This window comes from Podarcis cretensis (genome assembly GCF_951804945.1).
Source record: "Podarcis cretensis genome assembly, chromosome: 12".
In the NCBI taxonomy this organism is placed as follows: Eukaryota; Metazoa; Chordata; class Lepidosauria; order Squamata; family Lacertidae; genus Podarcis; species Podarcis cretensis.
Genome location: NC_137181.1, coordinates 42,021,625 through 42,049,225, shown reverse-complemented (window position 1 = coordinate 42,049,225; position 27,601 = coordinate 42,021,625). Strand labels below are relative to the sequence as shown.

The 27,601-nt window shown below is 42.7% G+C and overlaps 1 protein-coding gene across 6 annotated transcripts in view; it reads left to right on the top strand.

Moving 5' to 3' along the window:
* Positions 1-22,906, top strand: part of THRB (thyroid hormone receptor beta) — a 188,657-nt gene extending 165,751 nt beyond the window's left edge. For 4 of the 6 annotated variants that reach the window (XM_079947403.1, XM_079947402.1, XM_079947405.1 and 1 more), the window contains 6 exons: positions 145-245; positions 1,977-2,124; positions 5,343-5,548; positions 9,176-9,322; positions 12,940-13,198; positions 13,864-22,906. In XM_079947403.1, coding sequence (XP_079803529.1) covers positions 145-245; positions 1,977-2,124; positions 5,343-5,548; positions 9,176-9,322; positions 12,940-13,198; positions 13,864-14,105 — 1,103 coding nt within the window. In that variant the 3' untranslated portion in view covers positions 14,106-22,906. The remainder of the gene's footprint in view (positions 1-144; positions 246-1,976; positions 2,125-5,342; positions 5,549-9,175; positions 9,323-12,939; positions 13,199-13,863) is intronic. The other 2 variants (XR_013831984.1, XM_079947406.1) reach the window with 2 other exon arrangements.
* Positions 22,907-27,601: the final 4,695 nt, after the last annotated feature.

Here is a 27,601-nt window from a genome sequence, read left to right as displayed (position 1 = left end):
TAGGAATTCATTTATTTCCCCCAAAAAATATATTCTGGCCCCCCACAAGGTCTGAGAGACAGGGGACTGGCCACCTGCTGAAAAAGTTTGCTGACCCCTGTAGTTCAACCTCTCCACTGACACTCACTTTCTCTTTCCCTACAGGGTACATACCCAGTTACTTAGACAAGGACGAGCTATGTGTCGTTTGTGGTGACAAAGCCACGGGGTATCACTATCGCTGCATTACTTGTGAAGGTTGCAAGGTAAGTCTACAGCAAGAATTACTACATGATCGTGGCCACATAAGAGCTAAAATAAGACAATGTCATATGATTTAAATTATAATTTGTAAAGGATAAGGCTATGGCTATCAGTCACGATTCACTTTTAATAACTAGGGGAATATGATAGCTTATCAATTACAATTTGATCCAAATGCTTGCACTAAATTGACTTTATGGATTAATCCAGATTTGACGACAGAGGGGCAGTCTTTTTTGTGGAAGAAATGTGTTGGATGTTGGATATATACATTAGATAGCTAATAGCCTCAGGTGGATTTATTTTTTATTTTTGTCATTTCCTGTTTTACATCTTAAATATCCATTTCCGACTAATGGCTGGCACCTATTTATGGCCCATCTGCTCTGAGTGCTTTGGCATCTCCTAAATTGTTGGATCCTTGCAAAATGCTAAACCAAAGCTGTTGCTTATACATGTTTAGCAGATCTTTGTAACGTAAAAGTTCAGGAACTCAGAGAGTTGTGGAATAGGGAATTACGATGCACCAAAGAGCCCAAAGAATAGAAAATTGCTTAAGAATCTATATGGAATGTTTCCTTAGACTTGAAATTCAGACTCATATAGTAAAAAATAGTGTTTTGAGTATATTGGACTCCACAGTGTTTGTACAAGAAGGCACTGTCCAATACGCTCATCTATTGGAGGTACCGTATTTTTCGCTCCATAAGACGCACCTAGTTTTTGGAGGAGGAAAACAAGAAAAAAAATATTCTGAATCTCAGAAGCCAGAACAGCAAGAGGGATCGCTGCGCAGTGAAAGCAGCAATCCCTCTTGCTGTTCTGGCTTCTGGGATAGCTGCGCAGCCTGCATTCGCTCCATAAGACGCACACACATTTCCCCTTACTTTTTAGGAGGGAAAAAGTGAGTCTTATAGAGCAAAAAATACTGTATAATGCTAAGAATGCCTCATTATGTGGGCTTGTCCAGTGATATATTCTTTTGGGGCTGAAGTTGTTATTCACATCAATTTTATATTGGCAAAGTCTTTGCTATTTGCATGTTCGGGTGCTTCTATATTATATCCCCTCTAGTGTGGGGATTAGTGGTTGCTATGAGATTTATACTTCAAGCCTGGAAAGATAAATATCCACCTTTGATTACACAGTGGTCTGTGGATCTCAGGCCATTCATTTGACTGCGTTTAAACATATTTCATATAGGCATCAATTTTCGTGTGGATACCTATTTTGGACTTTGAGAGGGCTTGTATTAACATATATGTTTAACTTAAAATGCATGTAATGATGGCTACTGTATCTGTAATATGAAGGGGTGGTGGTTTTTTGTTACTACTAGTAGTATTCATATGTTATTTATTTTCCTCCCTTCCTTCCCTTTAGTAATTTCCCCCTTCCTTTTCTTTGTTAAATTTGCAAATGAGAAATTTGAGTAAGGAAACGATGGCTATACATTATGTCCCGTATCTGTGGGAGCTTGCTATTGCTTTGGGTTTACCATAGGCACCTGATTGGCTCCTGGGATAACAAAATGTTAGACTAGGTGGGTAACTAACTGATCTGATCCAGGAGGGTTCTTCCTATGTCCTTAATTTATTTCATAATGTATCTTGTTCTTTGTCCAGCGTTAAACACTCCAGCATATCTAAATAAAGATTTGGTTATAAGTAACCTAAATGATAAAAAGTGGGCAATCTAGGTGCTACTTTGCATTCTTTTTCCCCCCCACATAGGGTTTTTTCCGAAGAACTATTCAGAAAAACCTTCATCCAACTTACTCCTGTAAATATGAAGGAAAATGTGTGATAGACAAAGTCACAAGAAACCAGTGCCAGGAATGTCGCTTCAAGAAATGCATCTATGTTGGCATGGCAACAGATTGTAAGCTTCTTTATTTTACTGTGCTGTTTGTTTGCATTAGGTGTGTTTATTTCAGTACAACATAATCATCACTGTTTGTTGGGTGCTTGGTCCCCCCCCCCATTTTTTTTATTATATAATTATATGCTGGTTGAGAATATTGGTTGTTATGCCCAGCTAATTTTTACATAAAGCTTTAATTTTCTCTCTACTGTTGAAAAGACTAGGCTTTCCCCTAGCACTGGTGAGTCTGTATGTTAATAAGGATATGAACAATTTCTAACTCAGGAGTGTGTGTGTGTGTGTGTGTGTGTGTGTGTGTGTGTGTGTTAGTGTTATGGAGCTGTATCATGCAGGGGGCAGGCAATTATCATGCTTAAAGATTTGGAAGAATGGGAAGTTGGATGCTGTTGTTGCGTGAGTCATCCTGCAGTTGTTTGTTTTATTTTTAGCCAGAAAGAAAAGGAGCGCTACACTACTTCTAAAGAACTACAGCATATGGCTGCAAGATTAACCCTTAGTGAAGACTTGAAGTAGCATAAGTGGAGTAACTCAAAATGGAAACCCAAAGTGCTAGTGTTGATAGTTGTTTCTAAAGTTATCCTCAAAAGGTGGGGGGGGGGGGTATGAAATATACTCGGAGTCCTGTAGTGATTTCATGCTCTTTATTGCAGCTTGTAAAACAGTGATTGAATTGCACCCCAAACCTCAGGCTTTTATATACATTATTTACACAATGAGTCCCGTCTGATTGGCTCATTCTGCTTCCCTCCTGGAGCCTGATTGGTCTTTTCCTGCAGGCCAATCGGTTGTTGCATTCTACGATCCTACCAGCCTAACAGGCTGATTAACTTCCTCCTGGAGCCTGATTGGTCTTCTCCTGCAAGCCAATCAGTGGTTGCATTCTAGGATCCTACTTGCCTGTTGTTCTAGGATCCAAGCTTAGTACATAACAGAGTAGAAGGAGCCCATTTTATAAAACAGGAAAGTAAAGGAGTATAGGAAGTTGCAACCCTTGGATTATGCCGAAATGGCAAAACTGACCAGAAAGCTCAGGAACCAAGAGGACCAAAGCTTTCATAAAGAATTGGGAGGGGGGTTATAATTTACTCGAGACACCACTGTAGACAGATTAAAACATTCGCAGGATTGCAATAACACTTGCAATGTAGAAAATACTATAGACAAAATGGAGAGACCTAAAATTTGGATGATGAAATAATATGCAGTTGAAAAGGTTGATAATAGGACCCATGGAGAGGAAGGTGGGAAGTCTAGGGATTCTGAGAAACCTCTGAATATATGTGTTTTGTATTGTTATAATTCTACACTTGTAAAATCAAATAAAAATTATTTCAGGGGAAAAGAAAGTTGCATCCCACCAGGCTCATTCGCATTGTCCACTCTGACTGGCAATGGCTGTCTGGGGTCCCATACAAAGGGCTTCCCCATCACTTCTAACTTGGCCCTTTTAATGCTTGAGATTGAACGTGCGACCTCTGCCACTCCCTCCTTATAGCTCTTTGTACCCAAGGGAACGTCAGGCTTGTACTTGTCAAAAAACATCCTGCATGTCACATTGCTTTTGAAGCCAATGAGTTTCCTCCTTCCCCCGATCCATTTGTGATATGGCAAGTCTCCTTGGTTTCCAAAGCAGTGGGGCATGGAGACTATTTTTTGATAAAAACCAAGCCTAAACTTCATTTTTTGGGAGGGTCCTTTCCACCCCATTCCTTTCTAATCCCACCCATGTGACTAGTGATAGCAATTAGTTATGGTTCACAGTTGCACATTTCCCTGAATTATTTATTGCCATCGGTCCGTTGACCATTATCTTCCTGATAAACTAAATTGCCAGTTAGCACTAGCTGTCTGGGGCAGAGCAACAGGAACTCACCCCGTTGTGCGGATTCGAACCGCCAACCTTCTGATTGGCAAGCCCAAGAGGCTCAGTGGTTTAGACCACAGCGCCACCCACATCCCTGGAGATCCTTCCTACCTAGCGGGTGCAAGTAGATAAATAGGTACCACTGTGGTGGGAAGGTAAACAGCGTTTTTGTGTGCTCTGGTTTTCGTCACCACGTCCCATTGCTCCAGAAGTGGTTTAGTCATGCTGGCCACATGACCTGGAAAGCTGTCTGTGGACGAACAGTGGCTCCCTTGGCCTGAAAGCAAGATGAGCACCACAACCCCATAGTCGCCTTTGACTGGACTTAACCGTCCAGGAGTCCTTTACCTTTACCTTACTTGCTGTCATTCTGTGCGGCAGCCAAACGAACATGACAGCCCGAGTATCTTCTCCATCTAAATATAGCCTCTGTAAAGTTGGACTACATTACATAAAACAGAAGTGACAGTTGAACTGCTGCTACCAATAGCATGTCAATTATGGATAAACTCTGCTCTCACTCTGCTCTCTTGGATAATATAACATGCAAAAATTAAACTACAGTGGTACCTCGGGTTACATACGCTTCAGGTTACACACTCCGCTAACCCAGAAATAGTGCTTCAGGTTAAGAACTTTGCTTCAGGATAGGAACAGAAATCGGGCTCCGGTGGCGCAGCAGCAACAGCAGGAGGCCCCATTAGCTAAAGTGGTGCTTCAAGTTAAGAACAGTTTCAGGTTAAGAACAGACCTCCGGAACGAATTAAGTACTTAACCTGAGGTACCACTGTACCTAGATAAGCCAGGCAAATTGTATGCAGTCTCTGTAACCAGCCACTCCATTGTGAAGGCTCTAGGTGCAAGACTAGAGACTACCGTTGAGAGGATACTATGATGTTTTCCCTTGATGGGAGAATATTTAGTTGCTGGAACCATTGTAGTTTTGCCTGATCTCTTGCAATTAGCACTATGCTCCCTGCTCACACAGGAAACACATAATTTTAGGGCACAGACTTCTGGGCAAACCAGGCTTCTTTGCATCAACATGGACTTTTAAACATGCTTAACTTCTTGTGCTGAGAACAGGACCGAGAAAAGGGGTCATAGTTTTGTAGTGCTTTGTAAGAGGCATTTTGTTGTCGATTTCAGTTATTTGGAATTGGCTCGATTGCCGGAGGGTGTGCACAGTTGCATGGGTAAAAGTGACAAATAGATTTTGCACAGGTAGATCAAACCTCTTTTCAGCTCCCAAGATAGATAGCCCTAATTCCCCCCCCCCCAAACCAGATTATGCAGTTCCAAGAAGTGTTCGCAATCCGTTTTTCTCTAATATGTCCTTTCCTTGTTATAGTGGTGTTGGATGACAGCAAGCGACTAGCGAAAAGAAAACTGATAGAGGAGAATCGAGAGAAGAGACGTCGGGAAGAGTTACAGAAAACCATTGGGATGAAACCTGAGCCAACAGATGAAGAGTGGGAGCTTATCAAAATTGTTACGGAAGCCCATGTCGCCACCAATGCACAAGGAAGCCATTGGAAACAGAAAAGGAAATTTCTGGTAGGTGTGAGGAGCTTGCCAGAACCACTCCTCGCTTGACCTGATTTTTTAGCATCATTTATTTTTTGGTTGACAGATGAATCGGGTGGGAAGCTTTGATCTCTAAAGTTCTTTACTTTAGGCCCACCGTCTTTCTGCAACAGGGAGTAAAGAACAAATGAGCGCAATAACATATGAAGACAAAGTTGAGTTTCACATGTTTTCTGCAGTACGCAAACAAAAATTCTCAATATAGTGATCCATGGAAACGGCTGGTGTCACTAGAACTATCCTAGCAGGTGGCCTGTTGTTTACCATAGTGTCACTGCGAGTTTTGATATTCAACCAATTTAGATCAATGGAAGCCAGAAATAGAAGAGAACAGGAAAAATATCATTTCAACAGGTTTTACATGCCTGTTCCTTAACTAGAGACATTTTCACATTACAAGGGTCCTTTCTGGATGAGAAATGCTTGCTTTTGTATAACGGCAAATCAGTATAAGGACCTGCAGAGCACGTTGCTTTAAAAATAATGAAACTAAGATTTAACTGCAGGTGTCTTCAAGAGAGCTGTTCGGGGAAGTTTTTAGTGTTTGATGATGTTTTGTGCTTTTACTGTTTTTTGTTGGGAGCTGCCCGGAATGGCCGAGGCAACCCAGTCAGATGGGCTGCATATAAATAATAAATATCATCATCATCATCATCATCATCATCCACTATTCTGGAGTTCCCCCACCTCAACACACACATACCAGGAAGAGGATATAATCTAATAAGTCTGCTCACCCCTTTTGGTGCTGTGGTGTTGCGCAGCATTGGCCTCCTGTTTTGATATATGGCATGGGCGTAAGCCCCTGCCACCTAGCAGGAGCCAGATTATTATTATTATTATTATTATTATTATTATTATTATTATTATCCACTAGAGGCCCAGGTTTGTCTTCTGGGGTTTTCCCCCACCCCCCAACACACACATACCAGGAAGAGGATATAATCTAATAAGGCAAAGTTGAATCTACCGTATATACTCGAGTATAAGCCAACCCGCATATAAGCCGAGGCACCTAATTTTAGCACAGAAAACTGGGAAAACGTACTGACTCGAGTGTAAGCTGGTTCACCACACCACTAACCTGGTGGCGGCGGCAGCGGCGGAGGAAGAACAAACAGCCTGAAAGGGCTCCTTTCAGGGCGCTCGTCCCTCCGCCGCCGCTGGCACCCACCTCGAGTATAAGCCAAGGGGGGCTATTTCAGCATAAAAAATGTGCTGAAAAAGTCGGCTTATACTCAAGAATATATGGTAAGTATGGATGGTCTTTGTTACTGCTTTGGGAGTTTGTTAAAATCGAAAAGTTGGTTATACTGTAAATACCTAACATGAAAAGTAATAACTAAGGTATTTCCCTGCATTTATGTGATTCTAATGAGGTGCTGGTGTATTTTGTGCAGTTTTCCCTGACTTTTGAAGCGAGTGGGAAAGCAGAACTTACCAAACTTGCACTTTTATCAAAACAGTGTGTGAACTGAAACATAGCAATCCTTTGTAATTCAATTTCCCCCAAAATTTTGTAGTTCTCCAGTCCAGCAAATGTGTTAAAAACTGCATTGGGGTAAAATGTGCATATAAAGCATATACTATACTTTTTTTTTTTTTTTTTTTTGCAAAGATGTGTTTATTTGACAAAATTGCATAGGAAAAAAAGTGTGTTTAATGGGAGAAATTCTCAATAAAATACTGAGGATTTTTGTTTATAAAATGGAAAATAATGTAGAGAAAATAAGAGAAACCAGAATTGCCAGATTCATCCCTCCCATCATCATGTGAAATGAAAACCAGTTGCTGGGTGCTGGCCATGCTCTCAGCATCACATCATATCCCAGCCAGCCCAAGCCCCCCACCATGTCCACACAGGGCATGCCTGCAGAGGAGAAGCCTACCTGTCATGCATAGGCTTTCCGGTGAGAAGGAACCCTGGTCACACAGTTTTTTTGGAAGTTCTCTCCCACCTGCAGACATGCTCCTAGTTCCTGGAGATTGTAGGGTTAGGAGGATGTAATGGCAAAAGCCAAAACACTTCACTGAGCAGTGAACATGCTGAGTCCCTGTGGGAGCAGGGAATAGAAAACTGGGGTGGTGATATTAGAATGGAGTGGCAGGGAACGTGAACACATTGCAACATTCTGTTGCAGATCCTAATAAAGGTAAAGGGACCCCTGACCATTAGGTCCAGTCATGACCAACTCTGGGGTTGCGGCGCTCATCTCGCTTTATTGGCCGAGGGAGCCGGCGTACAGCTTCCAGGTCATGTGGCCAGCATGACTAAGCCGCTTCTGGCGAATCAGAGCAGCTCACGGAAATGCCATTTACCGTCCTGCCAGAGCAGTACCTATTTATCTACTTGCACTTTGACATGCTTTCGAACTGCTAGGTTGGCAGGAGCAGGGACCGGGCAACGAGCTCACCCCATTGCGGGGATTCAAACCGCCGACTTTCTGATCGGCAAGTCCTAGGCTCTGTGGTTTAACCCACAGCGCCTGTTTGTCATTTTTACTTAGTTACAGCTTCAGAATAGCAGTACCGTTTTGTTTCCTAATACAGTCGTACCTCGGCTCCCGAACGCCTTGCGAGTCGAACGTTTTGGCTCCCGAATGCCGCAAACTTGGACATGAGTGTTCCGGTTTGTGAAGGTTCTTTGGAACGTCTGACGTGACTTCCGCAGCTTCAGATTGGCTGCAAGAGCTTCCTGCATCCAATCGGAAGCCGTGCCTTGGTTTCTGAACGTTTTGGAAGTTGAATGGACTTCCGGAACAAATTCCGTTCAACTTCCGAGGTACCACTCTAATGGAAAATATTTGTGGTTGAAATTTCCGTGTGGGAGACAGGCGTGCTGTGGTCCATGGGGTCATGGAGAGTCGGACACGACTAAATGACTAAACAACAACATGTATTGGGCAAAGCATACAAACATCAACTCAGTGATAGGAAACAGTAAGCATATTTAACATTAGCCTCTTTGAGCTGAATTCCTGAACTTAGCTTCACCCCTCAAACCAAGTGATCAACTGTTGAGAGAATATAACCTGTGTTGGTTCCTATCCTGTCTGTTTTTCTTACCTGTCAGGTTAGCGCAGCTATAGGAATAGCCTTTGGCTATTATGAACCTTGGTGAAGCCTCACTGTCCCTCTAGCAAACGACAACAAATTATAGGAAAGGTCAGAAATTCCCCTCCCCTGACAAATTTAATGCCCAAGGACTTCTTTTCCTTTTGGATTTCAGGGGAGGATAAGTTTTCCTAGGTGGGACTGAGAAACAACACTTGCTTTAGGGTTTCGGGGTGACCAGCTAAATGGCTTCCACAAGATAACATAAATAGACAAGAATAGGTAGCTACATTTGCAAAGCACTGAGCTGCCTACACAAATGCATAGTGGCATGTCAGAAACTTATGCGTACAAGAGTTTGTCTTAGACAGCGGCTTCTTTTGAATACAAAAGTTAATTTTGCTAAGTAATAGCTATGGGGCTTTCTTACAAACAAAACAGAAGAAGTGATGGGTTTGAACTGCCAGCGCTCCACAAAAAAAGATTCCATGTCCACTGCAAATAAATTGTCTCCTTACAATGTTTTTTCTTTTCTGTTGTTAGCCAGAGGATATTGGACAAGCACCAATAGTAAATGCCCCAGAAGGCGGGAAAGTAGATTTAGAAGCCTTCAGCCAGTTTACAAAAATTATCACACCAGCAATCACAAGAGTGGTGGATTTTGCCAAAAAGTTGCCTATGTTCTGTGAGGTACGGATTTCTTTCCAGTTTAACCTCTCTCTTTTTTCTTTCCTTCTCCTTCATTTATTTATTTATTTTGCATGTAAATGTGAACTTTGTTTACCCCCCCTAGAAACAGCTTGAGATGGAATTTTATTTTATTTTGAGATAGAGTTACAACACAGACAACAAAGTATACACACCACACTACAACAAGAACTAGGAATTAATAAACCTACATATAGCTATCTCATTAAATCATGCCTGTGAGATATCCAGTTCACTAACTATATCACATCTAAGTTATATACTGTATATCATAGCGAGAAACAAAAATATAGGTACCTGTCAGTTGATTCAGATTTGATCAAAAGATCTGATGGGCTTCCACCTAGGAAGTAAAGAGAAACCATGGTTTTGAGATAGATGATAGATAGATAGATAGATAGATGATAGATAGATAGATAGATCTATCTTGCTGCACATAGATCTTGCTTGCTGCACATTCTGAGTAAGATTGTATGTAACCATCATCTCCCAAATTTAATTAATTAATAAAGTCCCTGCCTTTAGTCTCCAAGGAGCCCAGGGCGCAAATTTTATTATTGCACTGCTTTTTATATAGTTTATTTGGAGACTTCCCGTTATGTGCTATACACAACTTTGCCCCTGAATACGATTACTTAAGAAGCCTTTATGCAGAAATACAGAGTCTATAGATTCAAAGTGATCACATAGCATAGCTGGGGTAGCTACCTGTGGCCTAATGTGGCAAAAGTCCTGGATGTCATCTGGAATGTATTCCTGAACTCTTACTCAGTTTAAGGCACTAACACTGCTCCCATCAAAGGTGAAATCATAAACCAATCTGACCAGAGTACTAATTATAGTTGGACATATCCGTTGAAGTACTGCAGGGGTCATGTACAACATACTGAGAACTTTGTATTGTGTGTCCTTTATAGTCTCCTTAGTAGCGCTGATTAATAAAAAGAAAAAGATCTCCAGGTTGTCTCCAGGAAAATCTCCATTATCTTCCATAGACTCCCCTAGGTCACTTTTCCATGCATATAAGTATGATGGATTGTCTTCCAATAATGGCATTTAAGGAAATTACAAATAGATGAAAACAGATCTTTAACCAGAGGGATAACAACACAACATGGGTTAATCCAAAGTTCTACGATTGGAAGTGCAGCAAGGAGGAGGAAGAGTGCATTTAACCTTTTCCTCAAAAACACAGTTGTTCCACTGAAAAATCCTCACCCTCATCTCTCAACATTTGGGACTGTTGGGACTGGAGAAAGGGAGACTTGCCCAGGGAATGGGCTAGTCCATTTTTCAGCTTCCAGTTTAAAGCAGAACAAAATTATTGGGTGATGCTAAATCACCCGTGTGTGAAAACACCCTCTGTCTCTCTCACTCTCTCTTGTGTGTCCCTTTATCTGTTCCAGAACATTTTTTCAGTTGTTCCTTTCATACACAGATCTCAGATCATCCTTAGCTGTAGTGAAAGAGAGGGAGGATAACACTTCGTGCAAATGGCTTCCCTATTCCAAGTGAGTCTGGCCATTCTGGGCCACTTTCATGTAGTTTCCCCGAACAAAAGATTTGGCTGGCACGGCTTTCCCGCTGCCCTTAAGCCATTCGCTCTGCCCCAATTCACCCTCTTTTGTCCAAACTTCAGAATACTTCACAGCTGATAGCAAAACTCTGCAACACCATGCAAGTGCCAAATGAGTCTCAAAGGGAATGTGCTTGTTTCAGACTTATTAAACTAACCATGTTTATTTTGGATAATTAGAATATATTTTAGCCCTCATTTTTCTCTCTCTGCTTTTCTTGCCCCCCGCCCTTCTTTTTGGTTATGAAACATCACTTCCCATTTGCCCCGACCTGTGTAAACTATTGAAGCTGATGTAGGGAAACCTGACTAAGTGCTTCTCCTTTGGCGATCACTCATAGCCAAGTAAGATAGTCTTCTATAAACACGGTTTTAACAATGAGTCCGTAAGTGACTGTGGAGGCCAATTCTGGAGCCACACATCCTTCCACAGTGGGGACATTGGTTTCCAGGCGGGAGTTGATCACGGTGTGGATTTGCCAAGCATGCCTTCCTCTTAGCAGTAGCATCAGTCACTCTCCCTATGAGTCAAATACTCTGCACTTAAAGCTGGCAGCTGAGGCGGGGAAAAGATGACATTACAATCAAGTGTCAATTTTCCTTTGCCGGCAGACTACATTTTTCAAAAACCATTCGGCCCTTGGAACATTGCTTTCACTTCTGCTAAGCCATGATCCCTTCGCCCACTCAGAAGGTTTTGTTTTTTTGTCGAGATTAAATGTAATCACAGTGTCAGTACTATAAATAACGACTCCCAACCCCACAGACACACACACACACACACACACACCTCTCAACTTGACTTAAAAATAAAATAACTTAATAACTGAAGCCAAAATGGAACAGATTTTTGTTTCCATAACTACTTTATGTTATGGACTACGGGTGATTTAATAGTGCTACAGAACTAATAACAAGAAGGCCTCCTACCCTGAAGGGTTCGAATTTTCATTGGCCAATGGGCTGAAGGTTTTGTGGGGGACAAAGATGGTTATAGCGGTTGTATAACACAAGTATGCACCATTGCTGGGTCATTCACATTATTATTAATTACTATTATAATTGTTAGCTTTTTACACCAAAGTGTCTCAAAGCAACCTACATCATCATAATAAAAGTAGCAAGCAACATTAAAACCAATTATAACAGCAGCAGTAAAACAAGATTTAAAGTGCAAATCCAGAAATATATATAAAAGATGCATATCCTACCCACCTCACATCAAAGGATGAGCCCAATAAGGAGGCAGGCAACATAACTAGTTACCCTCTCAATTAAGAACTGAAGGCCTTCCTAAATGCAAATGTTTTTGCCTGGCACCTAAAACCAGACAAAGATGGCACCAGTTGTGCTTCCCGGGGGAGAACGTTCCAGAAGTGAGGAACCACCACTGAGAAGGCCATTTCTCATGTCCCTCAGGTGAGGCACACAGAGAAGGACCTCCGATGATCATCGCAGGTTCCAGGCTGGTTTATGTGGGGAGAGGCAGTTGTTGAGGTCCTGAGCCACCTAAGACTTTATGGGTCAAAACCAACATTTTGAATTGGGCTTGAGAGACTAAAACGGTAGCTAGTGCAGTTGTGCCAGATTTGGTATAATATGAATTCTGCTGATTTCTGAATGAGCTGCGTTTTTCAAAAGCAGCCCCAAGTATGACACATTGCAATAATATTACTGTAATAGATAGTGATATATTAATTATACAATCATCACCATCATCAAAATAGTAATAATAAATTAAACTGCTTCGAATGTATATCTATCCCATCTTGACTCTCCAGTAATTCCCCAAGTCTCAGTGAAGGGTGAAAAATGACAATTACTTCTTTGAAGCTGGCATGTGGATGACATTATTAAGAATACTCTCTTGGCAGGTTTTAGTGATCACTTCAAAGGAAGTGATAAAGGGAAGGAGTGAAAGGAAACTGCATACAGGGGTGGTGCCAATATTTATTTTACTTTTTAGCGTTTAGCCTTTCACTTAAGTGCAGGGAAACTGATTCTCACTTGCCATTCTCCGCAGCTGCCATGTGAAGACCAGATCATCCTTCTGAAAGGTTGTTGCATGGAGATTATGTCCCTCAGAGCAGCAGTTCGCTATGACCCCGAGAGCGAGACTTTGACCCTGAATGGAGAGATGGCAGTGACCAGGGGCCAGCTGAAAAATGGGGGTCTTGGAGTTGTATCAGATGCCATTTTTGACCTGGGCATGTCATTGTCATCATTCAACCTAGATGACACGGAAGTCGCTCTCCTACAGGCGGTACTGCTGATGTCTTCAGGTGAGTATGAAAATAGTTTAGTAATTTACACTCTGGCCACTACACCACACTGGCTTCCTAGAGTACTTCTCTAGGGAAATAAATATGGGGAGAGCAAAATTAAGCCTAGTGTGCACATATACAGCGGTACCTCGGTTTTCGAACGTCTCAGAAGTCGAACATTTCGGTTTTCGGACGCCATAAACCCAGAAGTAAATACCGTACTTCCGTTTTCGAACGTGTCTCGGAAGTCAAACATGCCACGCAGCTTCTGCTGAGTGCAAGCTCTGGAGGCCTAGCTGTCGGCTGTTTTAGAACGTTTCGGAACTCGAACGGTCTTCCAGAACGGATTACGTTCGAAAACCAAAGTACCACTGTATTGTTTTACCAAAACATAGAAGGTAAAATTCTCAATTGGCAATTGCTCCCATGTTCTAGGGATAGATCTAGGGAGCCCATGTTCATAGGGATGTTTTGCCCAAGAGACAACCCACTACCTTACTCTGGTTCTCTGAAGCTTCAGGGAAGCTGTGTCGGGATCAACTTGCATTGGGAAATACTGTGGGAACCTGCCACTGAGCAATATCAATTTATTAAAATCTGACTGAGCTCTGCAGAAGGTACTGTTTAAGTAGTCCTGGGTGGATGTAAGGAAATAACTTATGCCTTTCGTCTAAATTATGCAGATCGTCCGGGTCTTGTCAGCGTCGAGAGAATAGAAAAGTGCCAAGAGGGCTTCCTCCTGGCATTTGAACACTACATTAATTACAGAAAGCATCACATTGCACACTTTTGGCCAAAACTGCTGATGAAAGTGACGGACCTACGAATGATTGGCGCCTGTCATGCTAGCCGCTTCCTGCACATGAAGGTGGAATGCCCAACAGAACTCTTTCCTCCTTTGTTCCTGGAAGTTTTTGAGGATTAAAAAGACTGGAGAGGTTCTCGAAAATCCTATAGCACTACTGGGTGTCTGTCATTTCATTCCATTGCCTAGTATTTTCTCTCTTTTTTGTGTCCATTTCCATTTTGTTCCACCTTGTTTTTTGTTTGGAGGATTATTTTTGATAGGTACGATTGATGATCTCCCTTCAATGCGGGTACTTGTGACAATTGCATTTGTGTGTGTGTGTGTGTGTGTGTGTGTGTGTGTCCTTTTGATGTGAATCCTTTGAAAGTTTGACATTGGGAATACAAATGAATCCGTTTCATTCACCAGCATTCAGGTGCTCATAAGCTCACACTCATCACTGCTTGGAGAGAGGTGGGGAAATAAGCTGAACTAGTACGGAAACAAATAGATGCTCAGATCTTTATATTTTTTAATTCTGCCATATTTTGTACAGTATTATCTCACTTTCAGGACACGAGGTATTTGCTACAATCTAGCAAGTGTTAGGCTCGCCTAAGTACCAGCTGAAATCGATAGGACTTAACCATGCCTAACTTTCACCTGATTGCAACCATGGTTTTTAGTAGTTCTTAAGAGAGTGCATCTTAATTTAGCCAAAGACTTCCATAATTGCCATCATTGCTTTGAGATCAGAATGGGTATCTTACAAGTAAATAAATAAAACCTTTTGTATATTTAAATCCTTTTTTAAAAAAACCCTAATAGGTCAGTGCTCCAAAAAGTGTGGAAAGTCCTTTGTTTGTTTCTATTTTCCATATTTTATTGGGATGTGTGAACGAAAGTCACACCTACTAGAATAAGAACTGACATTTGGAACCTACGTTGCCCCAAGTCTTCTAAAACAAATTTGACTTCATGTTGCTAAATAGGGGAAATTGCTATATAGTTGTACCTTGGTTTTCAAACAGCTTAGTTCTCAAATGTTTTGGCTCCTGAACACCGCAAACCCGGAAGTGAGTGTTCCGGTTTGCAAACGTTCTTTGGAACCTGAACGTCCGGCAGGGTTTCTGCGGCTTCCGATTGAGTTCAGGAAGCTCCTGCAGCCAATTTATACCCCAGATGGGCGGGGTATAAATAATAAATTATTATTATTATATTATTATAATTGGAAGCCGTGCCTTGGTTTTCAAATGTTTTCGGAAGTCGAATGAAATTCCAGAACAGATTCTGTTCGACAACCAAGGTACGACTGTATTAATCATCCAGGTTTTGGGGAAGGAGTGGGAGAAACCTGATAGTTTTGGGCTTGATCCATTCATTTCTTATGAGTGCAGGAACTCTGATAGGCACACCAAAAATATCCCCCTGTAAATTGAGGATGGGGAACTTGTGGTGGTCCTCCAGAAGACCCTTGGCCATGGTGGCTGGAGCTGATAGTTGGCACCCAGCAGCAAATGGAGGGCACAGCTTCCCCATCCCTGCTGCAAGGGCTACCTCATTAATTTCTATAGATGCAGAAAACCCATAGGCACACACGATTTGAATAAGGCATTTCTGAGTGTGTGCGGGCACTTTCTGCGTGTCTGATGACTTCTGTGACTCTGGATTGGGAGAATTTAAAGGAAGAGTCAGAATTTCTCTGAAAACTCAAGCATATAAATCAGGGGCAGCCCACATGGTGGCATCCAGTTGTTGTGGATCACAACTCTCATCAGCCCCAGCAAACATGGCCACTGGTGACATCTAGAAGGGGCCATGTTGGCCACTCCCAGAAACGTAGGCAAGAGAAATTGACATAGCCCTAAAGTACAAATGCATTTGTTGTATTTGTACTTAAGACTCTACAACTTCATTCCAGCAATTTAATGACCATTCCCACAACCACAGTAGGGACTTGCTATCCATTCCTAGTGGCCTTCTTGACATTGTGGGCGGAATCTTGAGGTGAAAATGGGTTGTCTGAATGCTTTTCCGAGACCCAGATTCAAAAATCATTTGCAGGGGTGGGCTAAATTCACAGGTCACATCCACACCATGTATTTAATCCACATGGCTTCCTCTGAAGAATCCTGGGAACTGTAGTTTGTTAAGCGTGCTAGGAATTGCAGCTCTGTGAGAGGTAAATTACACTTCCAGGATACTTTGGGGAAAGCTATGTGCTTTTAATGTGTGGTATAGATGCGACCATAGAGTATTTGAAATGACTACTGTCTCTCCTTTTATAGAAATCTGTATAAAACTGACCATAAAGGGAAAACAGCTTTAAAAGTTACACCAACCAAGCCCTTTACACTTCATCCTTTTCCCTAGTTAAGATAATGGGTTGCATTTTAGACTTGGTTTTCCATTTTTCTCCCCCTTCCCTGAAAACAATTCTTTCCCTTTGATATATTAGTAAAAAACTGTAGGACAAGCTCTCCTGCTGCTGTATTCTGTTAATCAAGAATCAGTGCATGTGGGGCTGTTCTGATGGTGATATTTAAACAGGCTAGATATGCAGTTCATGGAACACCTAACTTATTTGCTGTGAACTGCTCTCATTTTTTATATGATGCATCAGGTAGGCCCTTCCCTCGCCCCCCCCTTTTCTTTGCATTTCCCAGTTCAGCTTATTCTCAAAGTACGCTTTTTGAATCCTTCCATACTACCCTGTGCATTCACATATCAGTAAGTAACAAAGTCGATAGACCCTTTCACTGCCTCTCTACAATCACTCTCATAGCGACTGTAACCTGGGGCAAGGTCCCCAGGAAACGTGAATCTAGTCCGTGCCGCAGCCAGCAGGGCTTAGTGCCTGCACTTCTGAAACAACAAGTTCCTGTGCCACATAGCAAACTGCTTTGGCAATCAACGTTTGTTCCAGAAGCGGCATATGTTATGTCTTCTGTTGCAAGAAGGAGACAATTCCACAAACCCTTGGGAGCCATTTCGGCCCAGAACAGTCGCTAGAAGTCTAGACCCAGAGCACCATTGTATACTCTGGAAATATTCAGTACTCAGGAAGACTTTCACTGTGGACAAAACGAGAACGGTAGAGTTCTTATCAGCCATGCTTCATTCCATTAGCAAAGGAAGTCTTTGAGTGCTCATGCACCAAACTGTGTCATCACATGGTGGACATTAATCAAGTCCATGGCCCCGCAATCCAATACAGAGTTAGGTGTGCTTAAACTCACTGATTTCAATGACTTAGGTTAGGTTGTGATCCATGTTAGCAAATGCCTAAACATGCCGTATATATTTTTCACAGTCTATATGAATTTGGGGGTGGGGGTGGAGAATGAGAGGCTCCTAAACAGTCACAGAAGAAACAAAGGCATCATGTTGACTCCCTTTGTTTTTTAACTGCTGCAAAACAGAAGTCATTACAAAAGTTATTACTGCAAGAGTAATAACCCACATCCATAGTGAAAAGTGTTAACATAGATCAATTCATGAATGAGGCATCCAAGAGGTTGCATAATATTCTCTCGGTGCCAGATACGTCTACAGAACCTAATATCACCTGTCTCCAGAGAGACGGTTGTTGCCATAAAAGAGACAATTGCGAGCTTTTGTGATGTCTTTTGTTTCATAAGCTTCTGATAGCATAAGAATATGCAAAGTTTCAAAGTAAGCTTCACCTGGTCTCTTTCACCAGCTTAAGTCGTTTGAAAATGCTTATCCAAAAATTCAATTGGATCAACTCAGGGAATTTTTTTCTCCAAAAGATGAACAAATTCAAAATAGATCAACCATCTGCCCAGATAAATGTGTCTTGTCAAATACCTGCTTTACAAATATTACAGGCAAATACATCGCAAGTTGGAACTGGCCCTCGTCAGCTTACTTAATAAGGAGATTAGTGGAGTTTGAAAGTACTGCAGTTCAATCTACACAAACATCCATCTTGCTTGCAAGGCCTATGGAAATAGATGTGGGTGAGCAGTACTTAAGGTGTCCTCCAGACCATGGGCTGCTGATACCTTCCTCATGGTTATTGCCTCCCATGGTCTGTAAACCTTTCCTGGCATATTTTATACAAAACATAACCTCAGGCTGCAATCCTGTGCCCAGTTACCTGGAGTAAGCCCCACTGAATGCAATAGGACTTACTTTTGAGTAGACATGTATAGCATTGCACTGTTAGTAAAGCAGAAAACCACCCATGATTAGTACATCAGGCATGGCCAAACTTGACCCTCCAGATGTTTTGGGATCCCTAGGTAACAGGACCGGTGGTCAGGGATGATGGGAATTGTAGTCCTAAAACATCTGGAGGGCCAAGTTTGGCCATGCACAGTATAGATGGAGGACTTGTACCTTCCCTAACGCTACAGAATCAAGCATTTATGCTGAATTTCCATCATGATGCCCCAACTCCTCCTTGGCCTTGCCGAATTCTTTTAGCAGATGCTAAACTGGGCAGTTGATGATATCAGAAATGCAGGCACTTCACAGTCCTGTCTTGGAAGTTTCCCTGTTTCTTCCCATTTCTCAGCACATACAATCAAGCGCATGTGGGGAATGTGTGGCATAATCATCTGAATTCAGCATTGCTTAATATAAATTTCAAAGACTCAGGTCCCCAATTCAGAGAACCCTGCATGCGGAGGAAACATGTAAATTTTAAAACTGGATTAATAGGGAACAAAAGAGTAACGTGAAATGAAATACGGCAAGCATTTTGGGTCTGCGTGCATCCTTAAAGCCATTTAGTCAAGAGCTGTTTTTCTTGAAAGGCTTCAGCGCCCCAGACACACAAAGACAACTGTCTCCCTTCTCATCTTTTAAAAGTAGCCCCGGGGTAATAAGATGAGAACCATTTGGCATTTTCTTGATCAAAATCCCACTTCCTGGTTCTTGCTTGAGCCATTAGCCATGGAGGCTGCTCCATTACCAAATGGGACGTCTGCCCCATCAATCTCAGTTCCTCCAAGAAGACCTGCATGTCTTCTATCTTACAACCGGTCCAGGGGCTGGTCTCGGCTACTTGCTTCCTCCACCTTAGGCTCCTACAAGTCCACCTCTGCCTTGTAGGGAGAGTCAGCAGGGAGGAGGATGGGGACAAAACCAGAATTAGTTGGCTGCACCTGTCATTGGCTCTTGCTCTGCCTACTGCTGCCTTCCTGACTTTCACCCTCTTGGTCCTAGTGGGCAATAAGGGAAAATATATTAGTAGTCAAACCTCTGTTCCCGAACACCTCCATTATCAGACGTTTTGGTTCCCGAACACCAAAAACTCAAAAGTAAGTGTTCTGGTTTTTGAACATTTTTCGGAAGCTGAACATCCATCGCAGCTCCCACTTGCAGCCAATCGGAAGCCACGCCTGGGTGGTTGAACATTTCGGAAGCCAAACGGGATTCTGGAATGGAATACGTTTGACAACCGAGGTTTTACTGTACAGTTTACACATTTTCCATAACGGTGTAAGCAGCGGCTTGTGGGTAGCCAGTTTAGGTCAGGGTGCAGGGTAAAACGTGACCCTGCTCACATTTTCTGCCTTCCAGCCTCTCCCAGCCCACTAATAAATTAATGCTGAAATCATATGCATGTTTACTCGCCAGCAAGTCCCATTCAGTTTGATGGCCCCTGCTCTCATGTCAAGTAGGTATAGGCTTACAGCCTGAAAGATCAATTTATGGGGCTCACCAGTGCTTTTTTCCTGGGGGTACGCAGGGGTACGCATACCCCTAAACATTTTGTGAACCTTTGTACTTTTGTCCATTTACTGTATTTATTTTTCCCAATTTGCACTATAAAATGGTGATTTTCTTGAGTCAAAATGAGAGTACCGCTGAACATTTTTTTAGGGGGAAAAGCACTGGGGCTCACCTACTCTGGCCCAAAGTCCCAATATGACTTTTAATACTTTCTCCAAACAAAATAGTCATCACACTCTGGAGGGATGTACCCAAAGGTTCCTTTGCAGTGGAGGAAAAGCATCTTCTGCCAGAGAGAAGAAGCCTTCCAGCCCAGCCAACTGGTCCCATTGCACATCCAGCTCCACAACTTTCCCATTGTTTTCTAAGGGCAGAGGAACACCCTTTCCGCCATTTGCAACAAGGAGTCCCTCTGTTCATATGGAGCATTTCCCATCATGGATGAGAACGGGAGACACAAAGCTGCAGGTGGCACTTTAGGACTACTGTCCAACATCATAGGTCACTAGTTCTTTGTTACTCAGTATTCTAAAGCACCTTTTAGACAAAAACGTTGTGGTAGTTGGTTAGCAATGCACACTATGCTTCAGAGACACTTAAGGCTGCAACTCTAAGCATGTCTACTCAGAAGTAAGTCCTACGTAACTCAATGGGACTCACTAGGTAAGTGCAGCCCAATTCACTTAAGTTACCATCAAGTCATCAATCACAACTCGATAGCCATTTTGTACTTCAGAGACGGTCTAGCAAAACGTAAGGGTGTTAAATCCTTATTTCAGTCACTCCGGTTTTTTACATTTGTAGCTCCACAGGCTTTTCAGCGATTTCACTGTTCATTTACACCAGGGAGAGAGAGCAGAATTGGGACCTATGTTTGAGTCCTTAGTTTGTTTAAATATGTGTGGGGTATTTTTTTTAAAAATGAACATAGTCCTCAGTTCTGCCAAGGTTGGTAAACTATAAGGTTTCGTCAAATCATGGCCAGCGTCTTGGGTAGATTTCAGAACCGACTACTCATAGTGGCAAATCCTACACCCAGTATTTTTTTCTGTGTGGATTGAGCCTTTTGGCAGAACACAACAAAGATGATTTTTTACACTGCACAGCGTTTATTTCTGCTTGTTGACAGTGCCACATGGCTCTCAATTTTGCTTTCTGCTCTAGGTATAGTAGCAAGTGGAGTGTTCTCTATATGAAAAAAACTCCTTATTAAAAAAAAGTGTCATCTTTACTATTTCTTGCTCTAAACAAACAGATGTTTAAGCTGCACTGGGTTTGTGTTGCAACTGAGTTCTGTAATTTCTTGACAGTGTATTTATATGGTGAGATAGCAGTTTCTTAAAAGTAACAACACTGTGCCAAAATACAGATGTCGGAATTTAGACATTGGACATTTGTGATTTTATCTTTGTGCTAAATAATCACTCCATCGCAGAGCGGAGCACAGAAAAGGAGAAGCAAAATCAAGACGGGATTGGAAGGAAGATTACTCTTCCAGAATCTGCCTGGACAAAGCGACTGACTGCAAGAGGAGCGTGTCATTGCTAGTGATGTTATCTTTATGCTATGGAACTCTTAACTTGTCATACGGACTTCTTCTCGCTGCATAAATCATAAGCAAAACCAACCAGTCTTATGGTTTTCAGAAATAGCTTGCAAGGCTAACCCTTTCCCCCACTGTCAGCAATGAGAATCAAAACCAGGGAAGACGCATCCATTTTTTGCTTTGTTTGAAAAAGTCAGTTTGGTCTAGGTCAGGTCTGGGGAATCTCTGGCTTTCCTGATGTTCACGGACTCCAGCTCCCAGTAGCCTCAGATAGCACAGCCAGTGGTCAAGAACAATGGGAGCTGGAGTCCATCCACAAGCGAAAGGCTGAAGTTTCTCGGTCCCTCATCTAGGTGATAAGAATTTTAGACTGTTTGGTTCACCAACATTTTCCCGCTCTCCTAAGGACCTACTGGGTGACCTTGGGCAAGTCACTTGTCTCTCAGCCTTATATTCCAGAATTGCCCCTTGCCTCGCACGGTCGTTGAGAGGTTTGGGAGACAAATATTGCAAAGACACTGTGCCCTGAGATGTGCTACGTTAACAAGCAAGTTTTCTTCGCCTGCCTTTTTGCAACTCTGGAGACAGCAAAGACCTATGCGAGAAGTTTTGGTTTGTCCTGTTATTATTGTAACTTTATTCAAATAACTAGATTTATCAGATACTCCCTTTTGATACTACTACGATATGACCCTTATATAAATTTTTATAGAGACACGATATCCTAGAGCGGTAGAGGTTTATTTTCCACGTAAAATATTTAAAACAAAGCGAGCACATTTATTTTAAAAACAAAAATAATGTTGCTTTTTAAAAAAATAAAGTTTAAAAAATCACAATGACAAAAAAGGTATGGCCTTTTCTCACAAAGTTTTTACTGTGTTGTATAAATGTTAGCAAATGCAAAGAGAGTCTGCATTGCTTGTGTGTATTGATCCACATTCAACGATGTCGCCTTCAAAAGCAATATTGTGCAAGTAATAAGCTGTTTGTGACTGTCTATTTGCACAGTTTACCTAACTTTTAAAAGCGAACCCTTATTTATGCACAAGACAATCAAATGTAAATCTACATCGCGGTGTGGATTGAATTGATGTAAATTACTGAGCACAATGTTAAACATTAAAAAGACACTTTATTTAATTACACTAGTGTTGGATAAGATCATATCAGGGCATGAATGAGTAATTTCCCCTCTTGTTTCTTTATGTTCTTAATTTTAAAATTCCTCAAAATGGCTTCATTCCCCCCCAATATAATACTATATTCTTTACAAAATAAAAATAGGAAAGATTCTGGTGGGTTTTAGAGTTGCCCTTTCTGTGTTTTGGAGTCATGCCCTGAGGCTGTTTGAAGTTACATGAATTTATTTGAAAGACAGAGAATTCTGGAATAGGATCTTTTTTTTATTATTAAAAAAAAATGTTTTGTTTTGTTCTGTTCTGTTCTGTTTTCCAAACAGTGTTAAGTGATATGCTAGATGGGTAATATTTTTTCAGCCTAAGCTATATTAAAATATGTGATCACAAATGTTTTAAACTATCTGAAGAGAAAATTTGTATATTTGGGGGAAGAATATAATTTTTACATAGCTTTTGTATGCAGATATTAATATGTAATTATGACTATAGTGGGCATAGATTACTGTGTAAGCTTGAATTCTAAAAAGAAAAAATCTTATAACTGATCAGTGGTTGGCGTCTCCGTTTCTTCTTTAAGGAATTTAAAATCAGCTTGTTAGAGTGCTTGAGGACTTTTAAGCATCTCCTACCAGCACGGATATGATGCTGCCTGGATTGAAACCCAAATGGTGCAACGCTCCCTGCTGCATCATTCTTTTAAATGTCTCGCTGCACCATTCAGGTGGGGCCGGGGACCAAACCACTGAGCCTCTTGGGCTTGCCGATCGGAAGGTCGGCGGTTCGAATCACCGCGACAGAGTGAGCTCCCGTTGCTCTGTCCCAGCTCCTGACAACCTAGCAGTTCGAAAGCACACCAGTGCAAGTAGATAAATAGGTACAGTTACATCGGGAAGGTAAATGGCATTTCCGTGTGCTGCTCTGGTTCCTGTCATGGTGTTCTGTGGTGGCTTAGTCATGCTGGCCACATGACCTGGAAAGTTGTCTGTGGACAAACGCCAGCTCCCGCTATGTTGAGCTGCACAAATAGTGGAGCTGTACTCTTGCACTTGCAGCCTTCACATGCAGCCTTTAGTTACTGGACAGTCTGTGTACACACCAGCTGAGCTATACACATCAACAAGTGTACCTTCTTTCAGACAGGCACAGGCACCTGTGCTCAGGGTAATTGGTGAGCAAGCTAAAGAAGGTTGCTTCAGCCTGTGCCAGTTTCTCACACCTTGGAAAAAGGCTTGTCCCAAGGTTGGGAACTCTCTCGAGCCTTGAGACACAATTTTTTTTAAAAAAATGTGTGTGTGTGTGTGTGTGTGTGTGTGTGTGAATCCACACTGTTATTATTACAAGGGCTGGGCAAAGGAGGTCATCTCTCACTTCCTCAGGCCACCAAAGTGAGAGAGCATTTTTGGAAACATTCTCAGGGAGACTCACAAAAGTGCACAATTCTTTTGAGGAAGAGGGAGGTTCCCAAGAAAAGGGGCAACTACATTTTTTGCTTCTGTTTACAAGTGACTGGACTATGTGGCTATACATAATATAATTTCAGGAGCACCGTGGGCAGAAAAAGTTGGTTCAGGTCGTACACTCCAGAGCAGGAGAAAACAAGCTTGCTTCCATGGGGCAACCTTTTAGATATCTGAAGGTGGCTATCATATTTCCTCTCAGTGTCCTACGCAGGTTAAACATACCCAGTTCCCTCAACTGTTCCTCATAAGGCTTGGTTTCCAGACCCTTGGTCATCTTGGTTGCCCTCTTCTGCACACATTCTTGTCAAAATCTTTCTTAAATTCTGGTGCCCAGAATTGCACACAGCACTTCTTAGTGTGATCTGACCAAAGCAGAATAGAGACATTATACAGTGGTACCTTGGGTTAAGTACCGTAGATTCTGGCATATTAGGCGACTGGGTGTATAAGACGACCCCCCAACTTTTGCTGTTCAGTTTTAGTGTTATAGAGTTTGAGCACCGCCAGGGCCAGAGCGTGCACCCCTCCGCTGCCTCTTCCATCACAGCAGCGGCATCCCGAGGTGAGGCGTTTGGCGGGTGGGCAGGCGTGCGCCACGCTCGGAAGGACTTTCCGTGTCCCCTTCTGTGGGGAGGGAGGAAGAGCGATGGCAGAAGGGGCGCCTCTGCTCACCGGCTCCCTCTCCTTCCCAATGCATATACCCGGCGTATAAAACAACCCCCGACTTTTGGGGTGATTTTCCAGGGATAAAAAGTCGTCTTGTACGCCAGAACATATGGTACTTAATTCGTTCCGGAGGTCCATTCTTAACCTGAAACTGTTCTTAACCTGAAGCACCACTTTAGCTAATGGGGCCTCCCGCTGCTGCCGCCGCGCCGCCAGAGGACGATTTCTGTTCTCATCCTGAAGCAAAGTTCTTAATCCGAGGTACTATTTCTGGGTTAGCGGAGTCTGTAACCTGCAGCGTATGTAACCCAAGGCACCACTGTACTTCTGTCTATGCCTCCTAGAATAGCATTAGGTTGGGGGTTCTTTGCTGCTGCATCACACTATTGACTCGTGTTAAGCGTGTGTTCTACTAAGCCCCCTAGATCCTTTTCACGTGTACAAAACAGCAAATATTTTCTAGAAATTTTACTGCCATTTTCTGTATTTCAGGACACATTTAATGGCTTCCGTTTGATATGTTCTCCCAATCTTCTAAGTTAAAAATATACATAGGGGCTGTTTAGCAGATTACGTATTGACACAATCAGTTTGATCTCTCGTGGGCAACGTTTTAACATTTCTTTTGTGCACTTTGAAACAGAAATTAGCACTCAAGGAGTACTAATGTTATTGAAGTCACACTAAGCGGCCTGGGCATTCTTGTCATTAGCCTGAACTCCCACATTCTCTACAAAGTATTTCAACTAATACAAATAGGCCTGCCAATCAGTGCTAGAATTATTGTGGGGGGAAGTGGCCAGTCCTATTGTCTTCTGCAAGCTCCCCCATCCACGCCCACCACTCATTACAACTAAGGTACAGCCCAGTATAAAGTAAGCATAGCATACTGTCAGGGAACTGACATTGGAGCCAGAAGTAGAGGCAGGGCTCCCAAGCGATGCCGGAGAAGGGCCAAGCAGGGAGAGAGGGAACTCATCGGCTGGGGAAGGAAATCAGCGTAACACCAGGGATAAAGGGGGGCGGTTGGGGGAATCGGAGAGGGGTCTCCAGGACTCTTCGCTGGAGACCAGCGGGGAGAGCACAGGTCCTCCTCTGCCCACACCCACCCTGCGCAGAAGACTTCCGCGCAGGGAAAGTAGGTGTAGACTTGGCGTCAAAGAGCTTCTGTGCTGGAAGAAGTTTAAGAAACGCCCACTGACGGATTCTGCCAGCGACTGAACAGCCATGAAGTGAAGGGCTGTCCAGTCAGGAAAGGTTGAACCAGGCTACCTAGCCAGGAGTGGTGGCAACTTACGCACGAGCAACCCCCATACATCCATTACACATACATAGTGTGTATATGGGGGAAAAAACAATATCAGGCTCTGAGGAATCAGAAGAAAGGCTATGCAGTCCTGATACTAGGGACGTTTTTAATGTTTCATGTTTTATTACACTGAGGTCCAGCGCCGAGGCCCTTCTGGCGGTTCCCTCACTGCGAGAAGTGAGGTGACAGGGAACCAGGCAGAGGGCTTCTCAGTAGTGGCACCCGCCCTGTGGAACACCCTCCCATCAGATGTCAAGGAAATAAACAACTATCTGACTTTTAGAAGACATCTGAAGGCAGCCCTGTTTAGGGAAGTTTTTAATGTTTGATCTTTTATTGTGTTTTTAATATTCTGTTGGAAGCCACCCAGAGTGGCTGGGGAGGCCCGGCCAGATGGGCGGGGTACAAGTAATTTGTTGTTGTTGTTTGTTGGAAGCCGCCCAGAGTAGCTGGGGCAACCCAGTCTGATGGGTGGGATATTATTATTATTATTATTATTATTATTATTATTATTATTACTACTACTACTACTGCTAAACTACCATTGAAGGAAGGTGAGGACAGGTGACCCCACCTAGGCCCGAAGTCACCCCCCCACACACACTCAATAATCCCACCAGGCCTCAAAACTGTCCAAAATTCCTTTTGTCTTCTAAAAATCCACAGCTATAGCTTTTCTGTGGATTCTCACAAGATGCTGGTACATAGGCAAAATGTTATTCTTTTATCAGCACGAGAAGGCTTCAAAAAGCTAATGAATAGGCTCTGTTCAAAGCAGGCCTGAGAACTGAATCTTATCTCATTCTAGTTGCAACTTCTTGGACATGTTGAACTGCTCTCACTCCCCTTTCCTGGGAAGGGTGCCAAAAGTCCACAATAGTCCCAAGACAGCTTTCTGTTCATGCTCAGAGGAACTCATGGGCAGGACTCTGGAAGAAGGAGGAGAAAGGGGGAGGGAACTGGAAGGGGAATATATGCTCTGTGCACATGACTGTGAACCTGTGCATGCTTTTTGTGAACTATCACACTTGCTCCTTCTACCAGTTCATGGATGGTAGAAATAAAGCCTTTTCTCCGAAACTATTCCTTGAGTGTCTGTTGGCTCCCACTTTCCTTTCCCGGGCGCAATATTTTTCCCACCCGGGTGCAAAGCCTCATAAGGCTACACTATAAGCTGCCAGAAGACCAGTATCGCCCACTGCATTCGTAATAAATACAATAAAACCCAGCTGCTGCAGGGAAGGGGTGAAGCAGTGCTCTGGAACAACAAAACAAATCTCTCAGCGGCAGCACCATCTTCATCAAAATGCATAAATGCAGGTCCAAACTAATTCCTGTGCAGAACTACCTGCCTGTAAGGCATTCTGACTTCTATTATTTATGTTGACACCCACACTTTTTTTTTATAAAAAAACGGTGCATGCGGTTAGGATCCTATTCAGCAGCCAGACCAATCCATAAGTCTCATTTTCACTGTATAGATTAGGGCTGTTTGGAACCAATTAACAGTTGGAACTCACAGCCTTCAAAGATTCTACTATGTGACCTAACCACTCGACCAGTACTATTTCCCGGCTGTTTGCAAAAGGATGTGCTTCGTAACCTCATTTTACTGTTCCCCCACTTTCCAAAAACACAGCAGGTAGCACAGCCAAACGCATTAACAGTTCTGGAGGCCCGCCAGTTGTTACAAGCATTTTCTGAGCTCACACTATATCAGAGCACGACAGCGAGGTTCCTTCCGTGCTCAAGGACAAGGTTAACCAAGTCAGCTGGAAGTTGAAAAGTAATACAGTCTGGGATGC